This window comes from Arctopsyche grandis, chromosome 7 (genome assembly GCF_051622035.1).
Source record: "Arctopsyche grandis isolate Sample6627 chromosome 7, ASM5162203v2, whole genome shotgun sequence".
Lineage (NCBI taxonomy): Eukaryota > Metazoa > Arthropoda > Insecta > Trichoptera > Hydropsychidae > Arctopsyche > Arctopsyche grandis.
In genome coordinates this window covers 13,734,526-13,761,403 of record NC_135361.1, presented here as the reverse complement: position 1 = coordinate 13,761,403, position 26,878 = coordinate 13,734,526, and the positions used below count along the sequence as shown (strand labels likewise).

Sequence of the window (26,878 nt, the reverse complement as noted above, 5' to 3'; positions counted from 1 at the left end):
TCTACTATTCTATCATGTAATTAAATGCTAGAATATCTAAGTAAAATTCACTTTAGCACAGTTCTTACATGTCACATTTAAGTTTAAAAGTATATTTCTTTTAAATAATATTTAAGTTGGTACCAGGAATATATGTACATATAATAAATACCATTTGACAAACCCTCTCGAGTCTCTTCGAGGTTGCATGCCCCGGGTTCAAAGCCGCTGGACTAGCGTTTTTATAAACTTGAAAATTATACGAACACATAAAGTACACGGAACGAACGCGGAAAATTCAACGCATCAAATTTAACAACCTCAATAAATTACATAATATTAAATTCGACAATTTCGCTAATAGGTAAACTTTTCGCACGTCAGTACCTACCTAATAAGAATGCGCAATAAAAATAAAACACACTTTGAAATTTTAATCCAGTCGCACAATTCGAGGGGAACCATTTAACAAATCGCACTAATTAACGAGGGTTTTCCCGAACGGCCACACAACGTACTCAGGTTGCGTAACGCTTTCATGAATATTTTCTTTGTTTTAAATTGGATTTACGATTCGCCGATTCTGTTTTTTATCTAATATAATTTTCAAGCGCACATAAATATATTACGAACGCTTATCACGTTTCATACCGATAATGAAAAACATTAGAATGTAAAATTTTCAGTTACACTGCATTCAATGTAAAACGATAACAGTGCTTTTCCCATGCTAAAAAATACATATGGAATAAATGAAAATTCAACTTTTTACAATATTTTCTTGTATATACTTCATCTTATATGTATGTATTTATAAGTGTTTTTTTTTTCTTTATTTCTTTGTATTCCGGAATAGCACCTCGTCGCGTTGGGGCAATCTGATAGACGAGTGTGCATGATTGATTTGAAATTAAATAAATAAATTTATATCTCACGTACATTATATATTTACTCTACAAACGTAAAATACATTACGTTGAAAACCATCAAGGTCCTCTCATAAACCGGAATTCAATTATAGGGCGACATTACTTTTTTTCCCTCTTTCCGAAATAAAAAATCTATTTTTCCTAACGAAAAAACTCTCAAACTTCGGACCGAAACGAAATTAATTCAACTCGTACAATTCTGTTACAATTTTTCTCCCGAGAGCCAGAGATAACAAGCCGAGCATACTATAACTATATAACCACGGGCTTTAGCAGAGACAACGTCTCGAGCGAATTTCGGCGAATATTGCCTCCTCCAAAATGTATTCTCATTATAAGACAGGCGTAGAATTTAAACATTCTTTTAAATTTTCAAACTAACTCGCTGAACCGTAGAAAGAAGAGCGTAACTTTCGACACAGTCTTTCGAACTCAAATTACATCATTGCCCGAACCAAAGTAAAACTCAAAGTAAACTAAGTCAAAATTTTAAAGCGTATATTGAATTTTTAAATCAGACATACCCAATATCGAAAGAACGTTCGACATTCAAAAGCACGATGAAACTGAGGTCTATCGAACGCTAACGAACGACACACACACTTCAGTACACGATTCTTTAATTTTTTTCTTTGACAATCTTCAACACGTCCGAAGAACGTGAACGTGATAGCGTAAAAAATACGTATAAAAAATAAATAAAAACATCCGGTAAAATTCAATGCACAAAAGTCGTGCGTACGAGTTCGTATAACTATGCATTGTTGTTATTGGTGATTTGACAGGTGTCAAGCCGTGTGGGGGTGGACCGGATGTAATTTTTCCTAATGTTTCCGAATTGTTTTACGTTGTATTTGTTAAAGGAATGGGTAATGGACCTGATGCAGCAGATGCAGCGGTGGCGAGACCTGAGGTCTGTTGTCGTCTCTGCGAGCCCATAGCTGCAGCCACGGCATGTCTCGCGACCCGACACGCACACACTGACTGGCCCGGGACAGCCTCCGCCCCGTCAGCCCCTCTCCCCCCCCCATCCCCCCCCCCCGACTCCCTCCATCGTCGACGACCCCCGGGGGTGCGCCCCCTAGCCGGCGCCTGCGATCACCCCCATATGCTTGTTGCACCATCACCCCTATCTACCTCAACCTGGACACGCTCAAACCATTCATTGTTGCACGTATACGCGTTCTCGGACCGAAGGTTTTCCGTCAATCTACTCCGTTTGCTTTACTTCATATTTTAACCTTTTATTCTCACATCTCTACTATGGTGGTTGTTCCATGTACGTACATAGTGGTTGTCAACTGTTTGAATTACCATACAGCTTACAATATCTAAAATTAATTAACCGATAAATATTTCTTCCGTCAACAATTAACTGAACGTTTACTTCTATTTTTCCTTGAATTTATAACGAGTCGGATCAAAATTTACCGAATCCGACTCCGACTCCGACTTGAACGATTTTAGGAAGATCGACTTTTCTTACCAACGTATAAAATTGTTACTAATAAAAATAATAGCGATTTTCAAAATATAAAAAATTAAAGGAATAAAAAAAAATCATTAAAAATTGACATATATAACCTATTTATTGAATTATTGATAATGAAATAGGTATAAATAAAGAGTAAGTACATTAATAGTTTATGTGTATGAATTTCTTACACGAATGCGAAAAATGAGAATAAAAAAGTATGAGACGGAGGAAACAATCGGTTTTGGCCACAAAACATCAAAATACCTGCAATTCGACGATGTTATTTATAATGTAATTTAAAATGATGATTTTTATAAATAAATTATTAAATTTAAATTTATTGGTGGACTCTAAGCTAACGCATACCGTAATACTATTAATTAAAAATAATAATAACAAACTTTTTCCTGAATTGTAATCGTAAGTGAAACGTAAAGAAGGTATGTAAAAATGAGTCGGAGTCGGTTCATTTTTTACGACTCCAACTCCACTTGAAATGCTCCGACTCAACGACTCCAACTCCGACTTCACAACCCTAGTATAAACCTAACCCACACACAAAAAGTTACCCTAGCTTAGGTCAGATTAAAAATAAATGTATCCCGATAAATTGATTTTGAATTTTAGTTACAGGTGGATTCTTTGATCGTATTATGAGATTCATTGCATACCAGTGTTTGATATTGCAATTGAATAGGATGGTTTACATATATATGAAGGAAAAAATATAAATAAGATGTTTCATGTTGTCGCTAAACGCTAAAATAACATGCAAGTTCATATGTATGTATGTACATATGTACATATGTACATACATTTGTACATTGTACAACTAGATGCTTGGCTATTTTATCCGCTTGAAAGACTCCGACACTGATTCCACAGCCCTGTTATTTTCAAAAGCATTCTACATTTTATCTAACTTATAGTTTTTTTTTTTACCTAATTTATAAAGATCCATATGTATGTATGTACATTAAAATTGCATTCGATTCACTGTATGTTTTGATTTTTAAATGCTTTTTATTATTACGAAATTATGTTCACAATACATCTTATATCTATTTTAATAGCTACTGATCTACTGATCATTTTTTATTTTGCAATTTTATTTTGTTTGGTTAGTAATCATAGTATTATATTATTCTAATGTTATTGTACAGCATAATAGGAAAAAGAGCTCAAAAACCTAATTCACTGTATGTATATATGTATGTATGTATGTATGTATAAGTTTTGCTGAAAAATTTACGTGTGCTAGATATGTGAACATTTTTAATAAAACTTTCCGAATAAACAACCCATACGTACAAAATCTGGTAACGAAAGTAAATATAATAAATAACGTTTCACACCTTTAAGTCAGATATGACGGATCTTCGTTTGATGCTGTAACATTGTAGAGTACTTGGCATTCCTCTCATTCCTATTGGTCAATATTAATAAATACGTATATGTATTTTGAACAAATAAAAAGTCATAACGTAGAAAATTTATAAGTTAATTTTTCATACTGCATAATAGGTAGACTTTTCCTTTAAATTGACATTTTTCCTTTTACCAGTAGTATATAGCAAAATACTTTTAAAGTATGACAAACGCAATTTGAAGTTCACTGAGGTATGTAATTAATTTACATAAATCAACTTAAAATACTCGAAACTATGTGGCATTAATTTTATTTTTTGTTGAAAAATATCATCTCTCACTTAATAATAAATCGTTAACCATGGAATATCTATAGTACACTCATTAGGTTTTACAAGCTGAAAAGTGAACATTTCACTGGATAAAACAAAGGCTGTAGCAAAGGATAGCACCCATCGGAAATTTATCGGTAACGGTCTGAAAGCCGCGCCCTAAAAGATAAGGGGTTAAGAAGAGAATAGATGGAAAAGGAAACACATTGAAAATAAACACAATCTTTGCCAAATATTTCCACCAAATCCTAATATTACAAGCGCGACATTTAAGTTACATCGATGATATAAACTCTTACCGCCACTTAGCGACTGCCTATTAAACGGCTCTATATTAAAACGCGTAAAATATACGGCACAAAAGACATTCCCCAACTTTCGAGATTGCTTTCCAGAAGGCGAAAATTGGACCGCAAAACCGTAAGAAACATCACTTGCGCAACTTTATGAAAATTTTCAAGCTACACCTGTGCCTACTTTCAACGAATCGAAACAACGCTTCCGCCGTGGGAATACGGGAGGATGTTTATATTTTGCGTTAGGAACGGATTTTCTTCCGCTGAACTTGAAACATCCCCAGAGTATCCGATTGCGAGCGGGATAAATATACGGAATGAAATAATATCATTCCGAGCACGATCCGCTCTACCTAGTTTTCACCTGGCATGAAGGAGTGTCCCATTAATAACGAGAGTTGATTGCGCGCGCGCTTCCCTCTCGCGAACATACGTCACTTTCGCAACGGGAAGCGGCATTAGGGGCGCTCGCTAAACAGCTAAAGGGTTGCGGACAATGCCAAAACCACAAAAGAGACCGCTGTCACAATGGAGAGGAGAAATAGGGAGACCAACACTTTGCCAAATTCGTGAAGGCGAAACTCGATTGTTCTGAAACGGCGAACAAACGCAAACGCAAACGCGAGCAAAGTATCAGCGGTAGAGTAGGATATTCTGCGAACTTAATGGATACAATAGCGATAAGTAGATAAGCAGAATAGCTCGGAATACATTGAATTTATTTATGATGGTGTCTCGTGTGGCGTCCGGGTGTCTGCTGGATTTAATATTAGGGAAGAAGCTTTTCAAGTAAATATTTACTAGTGTGAACTCTCGTAACCTACATATGTAATACTATATATGTACATATCTACCAACTTACCTATAGATACATATACATATATTTATCTAATAATATTCAATATTTAGTCAAAAGATATTATGTTTTTCGAATACATGTATTCATCAACGAAATCAAAACAACCACTAGATCGCGGAAATTTTCATGTTCATATTCAATTTCGCGGAAATCGCGTAAATATGATTCACGATCTTAGTGTTGACACTTTTTGACACTTAATTGACGTTAGATAACTAAATTTTAAATGTTGTCATGAAATCTAGCCAATCATTAGCAATTGTAATCAAACATTCTTATCTATTGTATAATTTAATTTCAATGATTTGCCTCTACAATTTTTTTGTTGGATCCATATTGAAGTTTAACTGCATAATTTGGCAACTGGCAAAAAATTGTATTTTAACTTATTGGAAAAAGTACATATAAAAATTGTATCGGTCTCTCTACTTTAAAATGTACGGATGCTAATCCTTGGTTATATTCAAGAAAATTTATATGGAGAATGAATAACTAGTCTAGAATCTCGTAGTCGTATATTACTATTACGACACACGTTCCTTGTACTTCCGTGGAATCAAGAATTCAGTTTTTATGTAGAGATGTACCTAAAAATTATCTTTTAGTGCGTAAGCACGTCTTTATTACTTTTGTTTATTGTAGCGAAGTCTAGCATTCTCTCAATTCTCCAATGAGCATAGCCATGAGAAAATTTAACCATATAGCTGATCAGACAGATCAGCTATATGGTTAAATCTTGACATCTTTAAACAAAACTAAAACATCTTGATATCTTTAATGACTTATGGTCAGTTTAGAGCACATTGTTTTTCCATAGAATGTTGTTAATATCCACTTTTTATTATCTTTTATGTTTCTTAATATTTTTACGCTTCTATATTTACTATTAAGTTGTTGGTCATACTGTCTCATATTGATATGATTCAATGATCACTTTTATTATATTGTTGTTATTATTCTTACATATGTAATAAATAAAAATAAAACCATTATATTTTGTCAAAGCAATCCCGAATAAAATATAATTTTCAATATTTTGAAATTTGATCAGGACTAATATTAAAAAAATAATCAACTAAACTCGTACACCATTATTCAATACGGTACAGTATTGTCAGATCAAAAAACTTAATACATATGCATAAATGACTAAATTCTCATAAATATTAATATAAGTAAAATTGTTTGAAGTTTAATTAAAAAAGTGAAACTAAGATGAACCTCGTAAAAAAGTTCGATATCGTAGTCATTAAATATTATATTTGCGATTCAGACTCCAACAAAAACACTTCATCCGAATTCTTTTAATATCTACCGAATACAAGTCTAATTCACAAGAACTTCTACATATTTTCGTTCTGAATTAGCGTAATTATGCAATGTATGTATGTAAGTACGTACGAATATAATGCCTACATACATACATACATATATGTATGCATAGAATTCTACGTCAAATCATTAGCATAATCCTCTCTTGTTCCAAATATAGAATGCTCGTTAATTTAAAATGTATTATAAATTTAAATACGCACTCCAGGAGGATCAAAAGAATATTGAATATGTATGCAAAAATTAAGAATAAAAAATGCAAAATTAAATTGTAAGAAGACCTTTTAAGCATTCCGCACAACAAATGTAAACAAACGTTTCTTAAAATGGAATCAAAATGGGACGCTAAATTATTTTATAAAATAAATTAAAAATATTTATAGTAGAATGGAATTAATTCGACTCCACCACTGTTCGGTGGGAAAAAAATGTTTCGACACCTGATTTCGACGGTTAGTTTACAAGTTAAATTTAACCGACAGATCACCACTCAAACACAACACAATATTTCACACGTCGTCGACGACGACGTAAAAACAAATATGAAATACAACATATGTACATACTTGCATATATTATGTATAATTAAACTTGGATGCAACGTTTATAAAGGTCGAAAATTGTTTATAACTGTTATGATTTTTATGCGTGTTCAACGAGTTAACGGTTGTCTTCACCTACATTGTATTGCGCATCTCCCACGCGTGCATTGTAAAACCAATATCGAATATGTTATTTTCATTTTTGAAAAATACTGCAATTCTCTACCTTATTCGTAAACATAAAAATGACAAAATTGGCATAATTGACGTACAATATTAGTCATTTGGACACTCAGTGATAAAGTATTATGCGTTCCTTTTTACTGCCTTATCACTAAACCAAGAACGTGAACAATACAAATGTCATATAGCCGCAAACAGCTGAGGATACAAATAAAAAATCCATTATGTTTCGCCTTTTAGAAATAGGGGAAAAGAACGCCGCAATAACGAGAGTAATTTTATTAGAACCGGTATTGAATTTTTCTCGTAATTTTTTTCACTGTAATACGCGTTCCCTCGACACTCAAAAACAAAGCATCTCCCTATCGATCACCGACTATTCTGTCGAGATAAATATAAAACAAAAATAATAAACGTAAATTTGAAATATATATCACACTTACCTAAGTGACCCTTGAGAATTGAAGAACCGCCATACTTACGTATAATATGTATCTAGTATTTTCGTTTCCTAACAATAACGAATAGATGAGTTGTGATTAAATTGAAAATGGTTTTCAATGAAACAAATTTCTTTGTTGAAATATTTCGAAATAGTTCTAGCAAAATAAACACGTATCGTAAATTAAGAATTCAAAGTAGCAATCCGACGATTGAAGAACAGCAATCGAGACATGTAAACTTACTGTGTTTGAATGTAAACAAGCGCACAATTCCCTCAATGACCTGGAAACACATGCACGCATCAAAATAATGTTACATGCACTTGTATATGAATACAGAAATGCAATGTTATTTCGGGAGACGTAATATTGCAAAAATAAAATGATACATATATGTACATAAAAAGATTTAAATTTACAAAAAACCAACGTTCAACAATGCTTACCATTTTACACCAAGAATACCAAGCATGAAAGCTCGTCAAGTCACTCCATTCATTCATTGAGTCGTATACTCCCACTTCCAATAACGTTGAAGATATTCCCATCTCATAACGGGTATATATGTACATACATACATACATACATACGTAGATACATTCACATATTATGTGTGTGTGAATTAGGGCATGAAATGCAACTATCGGTAAATCGTGATTAATAATTTAGCTTAAAATTTTCCGAAAAATCCGGGCATTGTTTTCTAATATTTTTTATTTTATTTTATTTTACATAGATATATACCAGAAGGGCTGGAAAACCCAATGCGCCTTCCTAGACAATTAATTACAAACAATGCGGCATTTTTATTATACAAATATCTATATTTCGTTAAGCCGAAGAACATGAAATTAAGAATTCATTAATTAATAAATCATTGATACATATAATATATGGATCTTTTAGATTTGTACATAATTTTTACATTAAATACAGAAGATTTGTGACAGCAGGTAGGATAATTTATTTTGTCAATTTTGAGGAACCGTTTCAACAATGCTCAGATAAAATTGGCAAACTCTGATTAGAAACGATCGACTTAGAGTCACAAATATCCAAGTCTAACCAGCAGTATAGCGGGATCGAACCCAATAATAGTGATTATTGGGTATACACGCTACCACTGAGCCAAACTGCTAGCCATATGTATTAGAAAAAACACCAATGGTTACTCTTTCAGGATTAAAAAAAAAACAAAAAGCATTTACTAGAATCATACACACATATTTGTAAGTACATAGAGTCGACTAGCTTAGATCAACGCACCAGAGACGGGAGTCGATTTTCCACGAATTAGCAAGACTGAGTGATTATACGGACTGAACGGGATGTGCAAGCTGCAAGATGAAGTGCATCGAATCGGCGCATGTACGAACGAGCATGTTGTATCGGGCATTGTGCAGTGGTCACCGATCAGACCGAGCGTTACGCTATTGAATGTTTGTTTTTAAGGCCAAACCAGTATTTTTGAATGCGGGGCCGTGGGCGGAGGCGCGGGGGGCGCGGCGGAGGGGGGAGAGGTAGAGGGGGGGGGCGAAGGGCCCGAAGGAATGCGCACGTGTCGCCCCCGCGCGCCCCTCTGAGCCCCCTTCGCCCGGTTCCGAAGCTTCAATGGAACACAAGAGTTGTGAGCCGCTGTTGCGCAACCGATTCGCGGTGGCACGCGCCTCGAATGCACGCGGATAAACTGGTTGCAACTGCATATTTTGCACATCAATTCAAAACACGCACTCCTTGCACTTCCACCCGCCCTCCCCCTCCTTATTGCACTGCGCATCAAGGTCGCAAAGATTTGTAAACATATGTATGAACGAAATATTGTTTGTGATGCAACGCAACTCGTACTATTGACTGACTGAGTGCAATGTGTTACAAATGTTGTGCAAAGAGGATCCAACCGGTATGAATGACACTTCCATGAACGCAACACTGAAAAAAAAGGGTGATAGTTACCTGAACATTAATTTGGATCATATGAACTTTCATAAAAATAGTGTACATACATACAGCAAATATATCGAACGAAAATAAATTATTCGACTTAAGTTAAATGGATAAATTAATTGATTCATTCATATTGTACCATTTATAGAAAATAAAAGATGAACAATCTAGTTGAATTTACCCACAATTACATTTCAGAAAGTAAAAAGGAAGTATTTGAAATATGTATGTCTCACAGACGTATGACAAATGAAAAAAAAAGTAATTTTTAAGTTTTCTTTGTTTTTTTTTTATCATAATTGTATATTTCCTAGTAAAAATAGTCTTAAAGCAGTCATATTTTTCCTTATAGCCCTGGATAACTTAGTATTAAACGTGAAATTATATTATCTTTCTCAAAAAATTTTCCTTAATATTAATCGTAAGTGAAAGTAAGAAGAGGTATGTAAAAATAGCTTAAAACATTCAATTTCCAACTGAAAACAACTCATCTAAAAGTTCGTGATACTATGACAAAATTATCTAAATTTAAGGCGCAAAGTGAATAGTATCTAATTTTAAGGGTAAAGTAGTTGAGTTAAAGTTCCATAAGCCTACTTCAATTATGAATACCTAATGTTCAATTATATATACCTAATGTTCAATTATATATAACCCATTAAAAAGGTGAGTTCGATTTGTCATATAAATTCTAATATGAGCTTCAAGATTGGGTACGCATCATCACATGGATATTAATCGTATTGTATTTCTAATGATAATATGTCAAAATTTTGGGATTAGATACAGACTGCATAATATATCTATTGACGTGCTTTCGACCTTTGATATAAACCAGACATGGTATTGAAATTTCACAGAACAATAATTAAAAGGAATTTCATTATATAATGTACATAAATGAATTTCACATGCCTACCAATCAACATAGCTGTTATTTACAAAATGAAAAACAAAACTCAACGCAAAAAAAAAATGAAAACACTCCATCAAAAATTTTAAATTTAATATTAATTCAAAACATGCAAATTTCAACTAATGCATAAAACATTCAGCATCGTTAAACTAAACAATTTTCACGAAACAAACACCAGTTTATTCCAAATCCATAAATACACAGCGAATGATATTATAACGCCGAGAAGGAATTTGCAAAGTCTCAAAGCACCACTGTCTGAAAGTCGACTTAAAAACCAGTATGACGACAATTAACATTGCAATACAATACCGTATACATTGTAAGCACACAAGCAACGAAATTTATTTATCTCGATGATTCCTACCGATCGACTTAATCATCCGTAAATTAATTTCGACTACATGATCTTAGGTAAATAATAATCAGAACGAACCCGATATGTTGTCAGCGAATAAATATCATACACACACATGCGTGTATGAAGCCCGAAAGGGTTGGGAACATCCGCACGTAACTTCGGCAAATTTCAAGTTTCACATTACAAATACCCAACATACCGGTAAATAAGTACGTATACAATGTATACTATACATACATAGATGGGCTCAGGCAACGAACGCGTCGTCGAAACTTTCATAGATAGCCGCGTGTTATGACTGAGTAATATAAATGTAAATATTTTAGAATCGATGTGTATGTAGGTACTGACCACCCTTTGATTCCATTAATTCGAATACTAAAGGGTCTTACCTGCGTGAAGCCCTTTGTGGTCGTGATTTGGTTAGTGGCTCAGTAACCAAAACCCACGGCAACTTGTTTGGTTAGCGGCCGACAACAGCGGCCCTCCTAGAAAGCTTTACGTTGAGAGCTTTATAAGCTCAGAAATAATCCCGGGCAAGACAGAGACACCTTAACTTAACTTCTCAAGGCGGAATTTACATATTCATCATTGATTTAAAATTAGAATATTCGCCAGGAGCTTAAGCATGTGAGATACACGTGTAAGTACATAAGTTAACGATATTTTAACAATATCTATCTCACGTCGCCCGTCCTAACGCTTCGAATCTAATATTCATAAAAGATTCCAATATACGCAAATGCGTAACTTTTCCCCAAAAACAGCTGAATAACGTTGGATATTTGAAGTAAACGAACGAAATTTATACTTCACATACAAAAATCGCATGTTTATTCAAATGAGAAGATTTCAGCCGGCACTAAGGAAGTGTATCATCAAATTCGTTGTAAAATCCGAGCGCTAGTGCGAGTTCTCGTTTTTGGCACATCTGTTTCGGCCGTACAACATCTGCATTGCAAATGTGGTCTGCTTATCACAATAATGGTCTGGCATAAAAAGGAAGTGTTTCTCAAGTGTATCATACGTGATTTGTATCATACGTAATTTCGTTACACACACTCGCATCGACCGCCCCAAATTTACTTACATGCGATATTATTTTACGCACCCTCTATTCATAGGCGAGCTCCTTTGATCACCGTTGCTTATCTGCAGTGATTTTACGGTCAGAGTGCTTAAATGGATCGCTCATATGGCGGCAGCCCTAAAATCCTTTTTTATGGGACGCGTACTCCACCGGCGCTTTATATATTACAACCATTATTTACGACCATCCATTTTTAGCAGGCTTTTCAGATCATTTAAAGACCGTAGGAGCGCGGCGTTATATTTCAACGCACAAATTAATATATTTTTCCGTGTATAAAAATAATACAATATTTATTTTACGAAAAAAAGTTGAATCTCCAACGGGAGTGATCACATTGTTACAAAATTGTTTGAAAGGACAAAAATTAAGATACACGTGGTTGTACAATAGGCAGCTAGAGTAGAGCTACGGGGTGGCGCGTGGATCCCAGGTAGTCAAGCACCTGGATAAATCCAATGCTACTCAAACTTTCTTCATACGTTTTGAACCCGAGATAATCATCAAAACTACATGGCTCGAGAATAAAATCAAAACTGTGCAGCTATAGAAATAAAGAAAGATCTTTAGTCCAAAGAGGCTCTCAAGATACTCAATGAAGACGAGAAGACATCGAATAAAATAAGTAATGATAAAAGATGTATAAAAAAAATATTCTTACCACACGTGGTTCACATTTTTTTTATTAAACTTACACGGCAGTTACATGAATTTGGTAGGCTCGCCAAAAATTGAAGTAAATGATTTTCTAAAATATGTGAAGATGTTTTATTTTCTCTCCGACAAATCCATAATTTAAATAATAATAAAAAATTGTCTATTCATCAAAGAGGTACTGGCCAATGCATTGACCAACGAACCTGGTTTTCCCAAATAACTTAATGTAATTGATTTTGTCGAAGGTAGTGTCTCCCGATTTCAGTATATTGTTCGATGTAACGTTAATCACTGGTTGCATACTGTCACTTTACTAAACTGTTTGCTATACCTAGAGAGACCATACATTTAACTGTCGCGTATTTGTCTGTGTTTAGTATAAGTGTGTACATACATACGAGTATATTTGATGCTCGGCTGCGCCTAATAAGTATCAATTTAAAAATAAATATATATACATATGAGCCGTTATATTTCAAAGAGGCAAAAGTCCACTTTTCTTCAATTCTAGAAATATTTCGCAAAACATTAAATATTATGTTTTACGTTTAACAATATTTAAAAATATCTACTGATGGCCTGTAAGCGTTTCTGCTTTTCCAAGATCCTGGACATGTCGAATTAAAATAAGTGGTAACAATTTGTGAAAGTAATTAGGTAATAATAATAATTACTTACAAATATGTATAACGGCTCATATGTATGTATGCATATTAAAAAACATATGTAACTATCGTCATAATACATTATCATTTCTTTAATCCTCTTCCATTCTCAATACCTTGCGCAAACTTCTTACAATTTTTATTTGAAATTCTTATAATCTATGAAATCTCCTACTCCTTCATGTGTACGATTACTTAGTTCATTTTCTGTTATCTTAGTACCAATGAAATGCTTAGCTACACATATGTACATCAATACATACAATATACAAACTTCAATTAATCATGTTTCTAATCAAATATACCAATCGTTTTTGATTATAATTCGGAGCATGCATATTTTCATATTTTATCGTTTTATACAAAAACCTTTTTTCTCCAAATGTATTTTTTTTTTCAATAATATGGAAACAAATTAAAAATTTGTTTTGACTTTAACTCTTTAGATGTCATTTTCATTTAGCCAAATATAAAGGAAATATTCAATGTCGAAATTTTTCCAACTAACTTTAATGCAATCTTATTATTGCAATGAGTATAAAAGCAAGCAATAAAAGTCGAAAGTAAGCCGCATACGACAACGATACACCTACTTCATAAAAAATAGTATTCACGAAATTTACACGAAGCGAATCGTGCCCCCCCACGTACATATTTAGGTGTAGAAAGGTCACTCCACATGGGACGCCATAAATTTAAATCAAAATTCGACGTAAATAAATTTCCATAAACTGCAAAACTCTCACAGTACATACAAAACGTAGACCGCCAATTTGAATTACCGAACCGCACACCATTCGGCGAGCATCCCGCATTATCCAATGATCGATTACCGCAATCGAGGCGCACGTTTAGATACATGCATACATAGAAAGATAGATGTTCGTGCAGTTGCACATGCGTGTCAACAATCAACAAACACACGGACCACACATAGTATTGCAACACAGACTCTGAAGTTCAGAAGAGTTCACCGGGTGTGGGCAGCGATCTCCAGCTCCAGGGAAGAGGCGAGCGCAACCAGAGCGTCTCTAGCGCGACAAGCAAGGGAGGGACATTCCAACGATGTCCTCAAAGTTGTAAACAATGGTCGAGTGTACCTGTGCGCATTGTGTGCACACACACCTACCTAACTATCTACCAGAGCAGACACACTCAACGGTGAAAGTTTAGGTCAATCGACACATATCAATACACCCACTGCTGATTGATATCCAATGTTTAGGGCAAACGTGTAAACGGTCGAAAGAGGCGAGTAGGAGTAGCGTTTTCTTCGATTGTACAAATAACAAATTATCGTGGATAATTGCCTTTTGGGAAAATGCTCCGACTGAAATGGATGACATCTGGAAATGTCGCTTTGTCAAGATAAACTTTCCATTCGATTGATATAAAATGAAGATAAATTACTAGCGAGCGCCAGTGAGACGCGACTCCGAAGAAAACAATAATTTTTCCAACAAGATAAATTTAAGGTTGCCATTCGATTAAATCGAAATCGAATTCAAAATCATTCATTTCAGGAAAATAATTGAACATCGACTATAAATTAAGAGTTTTGCTTCAAAACAGTGGCATTAGATTTTCGTCTTACTGAGTTTATGTGGTAGAGCAATGTATATACAAACATATGTACATACATATGTAGATAATCATTTTCTCAATATTTTCAATTTTCTCAAGAAAAAACTTTCGAGCTTAATTGAAAGATTGTTTAGACAAAGAATTAAATTTAATTTTGAGCCCAATAGTAATATTCACTATTGTACATAAAAATCATCACATCGGAAAAATATTGTATTCAACCCCAAAGAAATCACGGATTTTCACTGATTATCACAAATACTTAAATTTATACTTATTATGGAACTTCTGAAATCTCTGATTTCTGTAATTACAGACAGTGAAATTTACTGAAAATTTGAACTTTCCAGAAGTAGTATTGCAAACAAAATTTACATATAAATTGGCAATGAGATTTGATTCCAAAACACATAAATAGTAAATGAATATTACGTACAGAATTCTAAGAAAATACAGCTCCCTTTCTTCAAAATAAAGGTTATCACTATTGCAGATAAGCATATGAATACTCAATGAACGTATTTGTGATCTGAGAAAAACCATTAACCTTATTGTGAAATATTCTTGAATGAAAATACATATACATACATACATACGTAAATGTAGGGATAAAATATATACAATATTCTCAACGTATAATATTACGATCAATTGAAGTACATATGTATGTATGTATGTACATAGTAGCGTGCCAAATTCAAAACATTACTCAACCAGAACGTCCCAGCCTACAATATTCCAGTCATCCACCGCGAAATATAAATTGACGCGAGTAACTAATACTTAGTATCGAAATTTGGCACATTCCGCGGATCGAGAAAATTAAGCGATGATCTCCCTCTCTCCAGCGTGTAATTCAATAACGGATGAGGTTAATTGAATTATCTATCAATCGAACAACCAACTTAACCGAACTAATTTAAACTACTAGTTAAGCGCACAATTACCTATCCGAGTTTCGAATTATTCATCGCAACTCGTTTGATTGACTCGTTTCGACAAAATTGCTCGTGTATATAAAATAGAATACGTATGTACATACAAATTAAATATGACATCCGCATTTTCCATAATTTACATTGAAAATATTAAAAGTATTCCGACGTTTGTACATTACGCACATGTGAAAATTTTATATTGTGAAAGGTATTTAATTGTTATTTGAAAAAATAACGACCGTTCGGTACATTCGAGACCGGAAAAGAGCTATGAAAGCGACAAGCAGTGATAATGAGTCGAAGCCAATTGCATTAAATTAGCGGATACCCCAATTGTATGAACGAGTGTTTTTGTGCGACGAATTTATATCGCAATTGTCATGAGAACTGGGTCCATTATTGTGCAACACTTATGACCGTTACAACTACCGCAAAATCGGAACTGATCAATTTGAGAACCGCTTGAGCTTGAGCACACATTCAAGCCTCCCACATGCAGTGATACTTCCGCTCAACTACATTTTTGTAGAAATTTCAAAAGTTAACAATTCAAAAGAGTTATACGTAGGTAAGTGTACCGAATGGATATTCGGCGGTGTGAGATGTGGGCCATTAGCTAGCGGGGTCAAGTTTTGACGCTACGCTGTCACAGATGCGGGCAAATAAATTACTAAATTAAAAATGTTTGTGTTTTTACTTAGGTATTCAAATGTTAAAATTAAAAAGTTAAATATACCACCAACCATTAAAAAGGCTAAAAGTCAATTCATATGGTGAATCTTAATAGTATAATTGCTATCACTGCACTATTTCAAAAAGTTACAATTTTCGATTGCATACGACCAGAGGACCAGAGAAATGTACATTTCTCTGCATACGACCTAAGCCGGGAACATTTTAGTTAATTTATCCTAATAGATCGTTGTAGTACGAATGAATGTTCGCAAGTTGCAATGACCAATAGCTAAGAGACCCGTATTTTTAACATTTTGCGATACATACAATATTTGCTATTTTTTCGCATTTATTTATGTATTTTCTCGTAAATACTATTGTATTTTCTAATAGTTGTCATTTTATACTATTTTTTTTTTATTTATTATGGTAACTTGAAATTGTATGTGTTCCATAAAATGGGTAACGAAGTATTAAAATTGATCTTTATTTTGAAAATCAATAAAATAAATAAATGCTGAATCTAAATAATCTACTCGCTAATATATTACATATATATACAACATGAAAATGCAAAAATCTAAAAAAAAATATTCTAAAAATACAAGTCTCTACTAATAATCCTATCCCTGATCTATCGATGTTGTCATCATTAAAAATGGGATACAAAATAAATACCTAAATCAGGGCTGTGGAATCGCCTCAAACTTTGGGCGAAATCAGTTTCGTGGTTTTTTTTAGATAGTTTTAAACATATAGAAAAAATGTGGCGTTCGTGGGACGCGTACATGGGATAGTCCTTTCAAAACGATACATTCGACCTATGTCGTTGAAATTGTATGGTAGTATTTATCCTTGCTTGACAGTGATCTATACCAAAACGACCCTTTGGACCATTTTCGGTAAAATTGTATATTTGGACATATGTATGTAGTTTTGTAAAATGGATTCAATGGATTGTGCAAATTAAGAAACGTTGATTAAAATAAACCTAAAAGTGGGTGATCAAAATATTATTTAGGTGCATTTTACCCTTTTTGTATAATATGTAAGTCGTTTATGTATTATAAATATAAATCTTGATGAGCATGTTGTGTGAAAAATTAAAAATATATACATTCGTATAATTTATAAATTATCACGTCTTCCAAACTCTAATTCTGAGTAAACGCGCTTTTAATATGAACCAGGCAGTATTTTACACTCATGTAGCACATAAATAATAATCTTATTTAAATAATACGACAGCAAAAGTATACGATTACGCTTTGTATGTACATACATATGTACACCCATGTGAACTTTTGAGCTGTTACACAACGAGACAAAAATGTGCAGAATATTTTCCCCGCAGAGAGCAACCGACACAGGTGTATTGTTTTTATATCGGTGATGATGATAATAATAACAGTCAGTTTGTAGGTACAGTCGAACACGATGTGCATAAGCAATATTGGTCGTTGAACGTTTGTCCGGCAAAAACGATAGGTCACGTAGAGTCACAGGAAGTGTAGGACGTGCAAGAAACACTTCCTAGGACAGCGAACTTAACAAAACGGAACGCCCCATACCACATGTATCGATCGAACTATTTAGAATTATGTAGAATTTTGAATTCTACATAATATAACACATTTTTGCCCCTCAAAGTAGAGCGAGGTGTGTAAAGAGCCGCAGCGTCCCGCTGATCGACGTGAAAATATTATCGATGGCTAAAAATAATCAGAAAGCGGCCGAATCGTGGGGCTGCTGTCGATCACACGATGGGGCACCAGCACGTGTCAACTATTTTGAGCTAATGATTAAAATGTATAATTCTATTTTATACATGTCGTCGCATCGGTTCCATTATATGTACGTATACGTGCATAAACTGAAGCGACGACTCGTATCTGTATCCCAACAAAGCGTTGGAATTCTTCCGCATGCTCAAGAAGTTGTGGAGCCACAAGATTAAGTGTTGTAACGCTCCAATGGAAAACCACAATCATTCTTCCCATCCCGTTTCCTTTGAGCCATATTTGCTCAATAGCATGCCTCACACAATCGTCTTCTAATTCTGACGTCATATTGCAGAATAAATACTCATCAATAGGGAAGGGAATTGGTTCGGGTTATAGATTGTTCATAATATTGCGTTCCTCTATCTCCCTTGAGTGCCCTCAGGTGTTGTGGAAAAGCGGGACGGGACTATCTCGATTTTTAGACTCTCTTTTCGGTATACCTAAAGAACCTTTCGAAACGTCTATTACATAGTTTCAATTTCACGAATTTCCAGGAATTTAATATTTAATGTACAACAAAATAGGTTTGTTTAGAAACAACACTTCACAAACGCGACAAAAAATCACGTTTTTAAGTTACCAGAACGGACACTAACCAATCTTTACTAAGTTTGGCCCACTGAATTCTAATATGCTACTGATTTTTGTTTGTTCGCGATTGTATATGAGATATAAACGTTTAAAAAATGTGCGGTTTTTACAGTTTTTTTTGGCTTTTTGTGATATTTAATTCAAAATCTAGTATTGCTGTGCTCAAAGTGAGTATTGAAATCAATAGTCCGGTTATTTTTTTCTATATATTATCTTATATCATTGTTTGAAAAAATACTTATGATTATCTAGCGAATTTAAAGCCCTTTATTTTTATATACGTATGTATGTACATATACTAAAGAATTCGCACGAAAAGGATACGAAAATAGCCATACATATTGAGAAATGTACGAATTACCAGATTTATTTTCCCCAGTTTTAACTGATTCTTCATGGAAGTTACGCGGCGTGACTATGCTTTCCGAAGAAGAGTTAATCGTATTAAGTGAGACCACTAGTAGTCGCATTAACTTCAATAAAATGAAAGACAAAAATCTATTGGACAAAGCTCTTTTATGGATGTAAATTTAATGGTTGAACCTATAATCTGATCCTACAGACTAGGAGGGGAATTTATTAAGAATCGATGGCACTTAAATTACCGACAAAGAAAATATTGAAAAATAATTTTAGAAGCAATAAAGGCTTACGTACAAAAAAAAGTTCTAGCCGAAACAAACGTATTTCCGAGTAAAAAATGTCACCCGTAAGAAAACAATTGTTGTTTAATTATAACTAATCATTCGAGTTATTCCGCCATTTTCTCTCGAACACCATGACGAAATAGCTTGCATTTATTTAAAGAAAAACCTTGAATACTCGAATATAAAGTTGGATTATCCGATGTTTAAACGCCTAGTTTGATTGTTATTTGTACTGCCATCATGAAAACTTTTCAACTAAAAAACATTAACTCGAATAAAAGTTGCAGCACATCGAGAAAATTTTAAATATGTACATACATAAAATCTCCTCCCACGTTCAGCTCAGTTTTTCCTGGTTTGTTTTTTTCACATTGAGATTTCCCAGTCTTACCCTTTTGAGTGTAATAATATACAACAGAACATTTCATCACATTTCGGATTAATTAATACGAAACTAACCTGGATAAGCAGATTAGAAGAAGTTCGACGAAAATTCTTTTTCTGGCGAATGTTGAAGAAGCTTAACAGGAAACTCATGGTGTAGCAGCCCCACCGCCCCCGTGGCCTCAATCTGTCACGAAGAATAAAAATTATTCGGTCAAATTAAGTAAAAATTTAAGGTTGACGTTCTAATACCAATTAAGACGTGAAAGAAAAATTGATCATGATTATAAACGTTAGCTGGATTCGGTTAATTAATATGCGCGAATAAATTTGCTTAATTTAAATTTGAATTATGGGCACAGAATAAATAAATGAATTTGCTTTTTTGAACTATTTGAAATAAATTTTGAAATTACCTACCTCGATACAGGAATACCAATCACAAGATCATCTCCGTCGACGTCTGCTGATCAACTGAACTCATTGAAGACACGCACTCGTGAACAAAATGAAAATAACAGACATGCACTTGGAGGAGTCTGGAAGTTCAAGCACCGTGTTATAACTCAATTTCGATAAAGCAAATTGAAATTATCCATGGATATGATTGACGCGTCAGCCATTTTGACGCGGCTCTGATGAAATTTTCTACCTACGAAAAATTTGCCTGAAAATATCAAAAATAGTATACACATTGTTTGCTTTAGCATTTAATACAATATGGGTCAAAGATCACTTTTTCGCCCGTACATTAATGTACATATTTCGTGCTGCAGAATTGATTTGCACCTCATCAAATTCCACCGACAATGGGTACAGTTATGAAATGTTTTCAGTTTCGCTGTCATTTATGTTTGACACTGGAGCGAAAGTATTATAATAAAATAATCTTGACTGTCAACTCAACGAAATTCTGCGTCTCCAGTTGAAGCTTCATAAGACGACGGGGCGCTGACATCATGATAAGTGATCTCGCGGTGACGACGGCCATTAACATTGATAAATCGCGAAAACAAATGAATACGAAAAATAATAATTTAAATAAAATTTATCAGCTCCTAACAGATATTCGAATTATGATAGCCATGGTTGACTTTATTTACTTAACTGAACATTTGTCATAAATGATTTACTACATACATACATATGTATATTAAATAAAAGCTTTTAAAAACCGTCTAGTGTGATCTCTGGTGATCTGAATTGCAGGGCTCGAAATGAACGCGAGCTCATAAGCGCTTTCGAGAAATCCTAAAACCTAGCGCTCCCTCACGTGAAAAATCCAAAATTTCCATACCGTTTCGTAAGTTTTGAAAAGAATGAAATTAAATATTATCGCCGAAAATAATATTCCGACATTGCAATATTGAATCATACTTGTAAAATGCGTTACATTTCAATTCCACCAAAGGCACCTACCTATGGGTTTGGTGCAAACGATCGAAAAGCGCCAGACAGATTGAACCACAGATTAACTGGATGGCTGCTTTAAACGCAATTCTCGACTTCACGAATGAACAATTGCACATCAGATGACGAGTAACCTTTCGATGCGCACAGATGCAATTATTAAAATGGTAATTATTAAAATGGTAATTATTAAAATTGAGTTGGATCTTTCTGGCGAGTTTTTAATAATTTAATAAGGAAAAATTCGGAACTAAAGTATCAGAAGCACAAAACGTATACAGGGTAGGTGTATGTCGGGACTTCAGGTAGATTTCGCTTAGTGTAAGGGCGATTTCAGACTAGCGTATTTTTCTGCGCGTATATCGTCGTTTCGGCATACGCGCTTACACGCGCGCTACATTTCGCGCTTCAAAAAACCGAACTCGCGTACACGGGCTTATTCCAGCGTGTTCGCTCCAACCGGTAGTGGTGATTTAGTATCAACATGGATAATACGAGCTTATAAGCGCGTCTACGCTCGTAAGAGTTGCGCGTATGGAAAACGACGAGCCTATACGCGCCTACATGCACTTCAAAAAACGAGATTATACGCGCGTATAAAACGCTAGTCTGAAACCGCCCTAAGTGCGAGCAGTGCGCACGCATAAGGTACACGTGTCGTTAATCTCTGGTTCAGTCAAGTGTAATATTTAATTTTTTTTAAGAAATACTTATTGAAAATAAAATTACATAGGAGCGCAAATTTTTCCGTTTGTCTTAGGTGAGAAAATTTCTCGTCCTGACTCTGAATTAATACAATAAAAAAAATCAAATGCATGTTTTGAAAATTATCGGGCGATCCCATTCGTGAAAATTTTCATTTCAATCCCTGCTTCATTGCAATGTATTGAGTAGACACAGACGCTAAAAAAGAGAGAAAGGGACATGTTAGATGCCTTTGAAATGTGGTGCTGGAGGCGGATGCTGCACATTCCATGGACCGCAAGAGACACGTCCTCAAAGAGCTTGCAGTTTCGGACTCTCCACAACATGTAGAAAAATGATTCATTCTTACTTTGGCTATATTGCAGGACGAATGTGAAGTCTCGAGAAGATGGTAGTCACCAGAAAATTATAGGGAAAACGAAGAAGACGATCTCTCAAAAGATGGTCAGATTAAATGAAAGAACTCACGGGATAATCCATAAATGCGGCTTTAAACTTAGCATAGGACCGGGAGTGGAGGAGGGTCGTCCACCAGATCTCAGATGATAGAAAACGGCCACAGCGCTCAGCAAAAAAGAAATAAGTAGATATGAAAAATTTAAAACTTACATCTCTAAAATTGCTAGATTTATATTAAGGCAGCGATTTTACTTATATCTTTGGCTATTTTAATGGTTGTAAATAATTTAATTGAAACCAATATAAGAGGAATTCTTTGAATACGAAACATGCATAGAGTAAACATACTTAAATTGGCAGCAATTAGATTTACAGCGCAAATAAAAATAAGTAAAAATACAAAGAATAACTGACATGTATTCTAAGCAAAAGATTGAGGATAAAAATATGTATTTATTTTAGATGTAATCACTTAATGCAAAATATTTATCTACTCCATTCATAAATATTGTGATGTTAAATTCTTACGACAAATGGAAATTTTCTCATGTTGATACAAATTTTTTTCTATGAAACAAATTTAGATTGAATTGGAAAAGAGGAGGTCGAGGTGATTTGTGTATGTAACAATAAAAAAAAGATTTATAATATATAGATATTTATATATTTTAAAACTCCAATAATGTACAAAAAATACTATTGTAGTTAAATTATTTTTTCATATGTAATTATAAAGCCTGTCAACTAAATATATTCAATAGTTACTAATAATTTTGCTGATTTATTGATGGATGGGAAACGTGCGGATTGTAATTGACAGATCCTTACATAAAATATGCACTTTATCATTATCAAATACATTTAACAATCTACTAGGAACAGTTGAGACGCGGTGGCCACCACTCTATGGCACTTCCGGCGCAATTTTCGCTCGAGGCTCCTAGATTTATATGTATCCGTATGTTGGTAGTAAGGTTAAATTTCAAGTTCTGATAAGGTTACACATTCACAGATGGACCTACGCAGCCGCTTCAGACTGAGATCAAGCGGTGATTATACTTTAATTTGTTGTGCAACTATTGTTTTACTTGTACTAAAATCTATCCAATACAGTCCTCGTGTTAGAAAAGGTAATGCTATTATATATTTTAATGTACCAAAAATAATAACTATGTTTTAATATCAGGGCGGTTGCTTCAAAGGCAATTGAGTTGTAAAAATAGAAAATAGGGATGAGTAGCTACCTCACCTCTGGCCTTATTTCTTCACTACTACCAACATTTCAATTTGTATAAAAAGGAATAAAGTTAACATGTCAAACAACCTATCGTCAATAATAATATTGGATCAACCATCTTGTTAACAACTTTGGTTGCATATTCTTAATGTAAACATACTTCGTACTATGTACAAATATCGTACTTAAAAATAGACAAGGTATTTAATTAATTTACTCTCCAAACTCCCAATCACAAGTGGCTTACATATACATATATAATATATAACTTACGAGTATCAAATGACAATATTCCATTTTCCCAAATTGTCGAATATACTATATGTACTATTATATTTCAATGATTTAATATTTTTATTGGTACTAAACTACACACAAAATATGATCAGGTCATGAAGTGGTCCATATGTATTAATAAATGCTTTACAAATTTATATATATTTTTAAATATTGATCATGAGAACAGAAATTTACGAATGGTGATTAAAATAAATGCAGGCAATCATTTCTTGAAACTAAAATACCTTTACAACAGAAATTCACAAATTTAAGTTCTTGGTTTACTTGTGTAAAATATTATTTCAAATTCATTAATCCAATTCTACAGCATTTCATGCTAAACTTACTAGTGTTTTCAAATAGTAGATCACTTAAATAATGCATTGGTTTGTCTTTACAGTGTAAAATGTGAAGTAGTTATTGTCACATAAGTAGTTGTAATTTATGGAATGTGAATAATTAAGGTCCATTCAGAAAAAAATTACTTAAACATCGGTTTGTATTTGATTATTAAATTTCCATATTTCTTGTCAATCTAACAAAGCAGAGTAATGATGAAATGAAATAACGTTTAAAACACAATTAATTAATGGTTAGAGAAGCACTATGTTGGATACAGGACCAATTTGTACACAAGCATAAAATACATACAAAAATAAAATTATAAAAAAAATAAGTATATAGGAGTAAATCTATATCACAATCATTTCACAATCACAGCTATCTGTCGTGAATGGAATGCCGATAGATAAGTGCACCAAGCAATATCCTTTTATAAAATACATATAACTCGTTTAACATATTTTGAAGTTAACCAAGAAATCATTAATATAACTAATTTTATTTGTGACACAACGATACTAAAATGAATGATAAATAATGACCTCCTTGCATTCTAGTTCTAACCATCGAATGATCACTTACATCCAATTATAAAATTTTTAAACTTTTCACCCACTTGAAACATAAAACGAAAATTGAATGACCATTAAAATTCTCCCAATTTTCTATGTACTGTATCCAAAAAAATGCTCGTCCTCCTAAAATTCATGATAAGTTTTTGATAATGCTACGAACACGATAGCCAAACTGCTTTAATTTTTAATAATTTCTGCGAATTATATACATAATTAGTATTGATATCTGATTTCAATAAATGTAATAAAATGCATATCCAAATGATACACAGTATGTCTGGAAATGTGTATATCATTCATAAAATGGAGGATTTTAAATACATATGAAAATAAAACGGCACAATGTACATACATAAGTAGCAATGTAGATTCAATTGAAAACGTACCTAATTGTAATACAAATACGAGCATATTTCACTGACGATTAAGAATTACGTAAAAAAATTAATGGTTTAAAATACCCAGACAAAACAAAGGGTAGAAATGTGTTTGAGAGAATAATAATAAATATAGAATACATTATTATAATATTCAAAAAAGCCATATTTACCTGTACACAAATTTCACAGTGGGATATTTCTTGGATTAAAAAAGCCCCTAATATATTTTGAGTAATAATTTTCATGAATTCGAAATTTCTACTTGACCCATCTCCAAATATCCATTTGCATTTATTTAATCATTGTTGATATAAAATGAGACACCATTTTGAAAATTTTGTCAATTTAATCGCGTTATCAACAGCCGTGGGAACATTGGAATATTATCATATGCCACTCATTGAGATGTAACCATTTAAACAAAAAGCCATTTTATAGGCTAGCGTTGAATAACAAAAAAAGCTCAAGAAGTGTTCTGCTGATTGAAAATAACAATTTTATTTTGATTTTACAAAAACATTTGTAGAAATAAATTGTGGTAAATATATAAATTGTTAACAATAACATATTTTAGACTTTGTAATAAATATCTTAGAGAAACTGACTTAACATTTAACAATATCAGTGAATCAAGAGCTTCGTTTTATAAAAAAAATATGTTTATAACAAAATAAAATATAATTTTTATATAAACACCTATCATTTGCAAGGAATAAATTTGACACATATACTACAGATCTTAGTAAATAATTATACACACAACATGTATAAAATATAACAAAAACAACAATCAAATAGATTTCCTTGTAAATGACTGTAGTGGTAATAAAATCATATTTTCAATCAACAGTAATGTGAACGGTAAAAAAAAATACTGTAAAAAAAATTTTCAAATAAAATGCAACTTCACCCAACCTAAGCTGCCCAGAGCACCATATTACCTCACACTAGTGAGCAAAGCATCAAACTCACAAGATGGTTACCTATGCTAGTCTTGCATACCTATTCGTTATTTCGTCCCCGATAAGAATCTGGATAAAGGCAACTCTTTCAGTGTATATGTGTAGTGTGTATGTGTTGGTGTTTGTGTATTTGCGTGTCATTTTTTATAAAAAACTGATTAATACAAACGTGAAAATCAGCATGTAAATTAGTCATCAATATTAAACTGCATATTTGTAAAAAGAACATTGAACAAAATTGAAAAATTTTGTGGATTATTTATTGTTTACAATAAGAAGATTATTTGGTATTGATAAAATGATATCTTGCTTTAATTTTACAATTCTGAATATCATGTCTACTGTGATTGATTATTCAAATAGCGATCACTCGTATGTATGGTATTAAATGTTTGTGTTTGTGTGTATTTGTGTATGTACCTATCACATTTTTATATATAAAATATAAAATACACTTTCCATGAAACCACTTATGTAAGACTAATTTCAAAATATAAATATGTACATATATGGTTTCTCTCATAATATTTATAGCAATATATAATGTCGCAGTTGGATAAGACGTACATATACATATATATTATTTTGAATAGCAGGTCGTATACATTTTGAA

The 26,878-nt window shown here is 33.3% G+C and overlaps 2 protein-coding genes across 2 annotated transcripts in view; one reads left to right on the top strand and one right to left on the bottom strand.

Annotated features, from left to right (window-relative positions):
• Positions 1-1,884, bottom strand: part of by (focal adhesion protein tensin) — an 87,373-nt gene extending 85,489 nt beyond the window's left edge. The window contains exon 1 of the mRNA XM_077434434.1: positions 1,787-1,884. Within this exon, the coding sequence (XP_077290560.1) occupies positions 1,787-1,864 (78 nt within the window). The 5' untranslated portion in view covers positions 1,865-1,884. The remainder of the gene's footprint in view (positions 1-1,786) is intronic.
• The window catches only part of LOC143914278 (organic cation transporter-like protein), a 474,519-nt gene that overhangs the window by 16,940 nt on the left and 430,701 nt on the right, over positions 1-26,878 (top strand). The gene's annotated exons all lie outside the window — the stretch shown is intronic.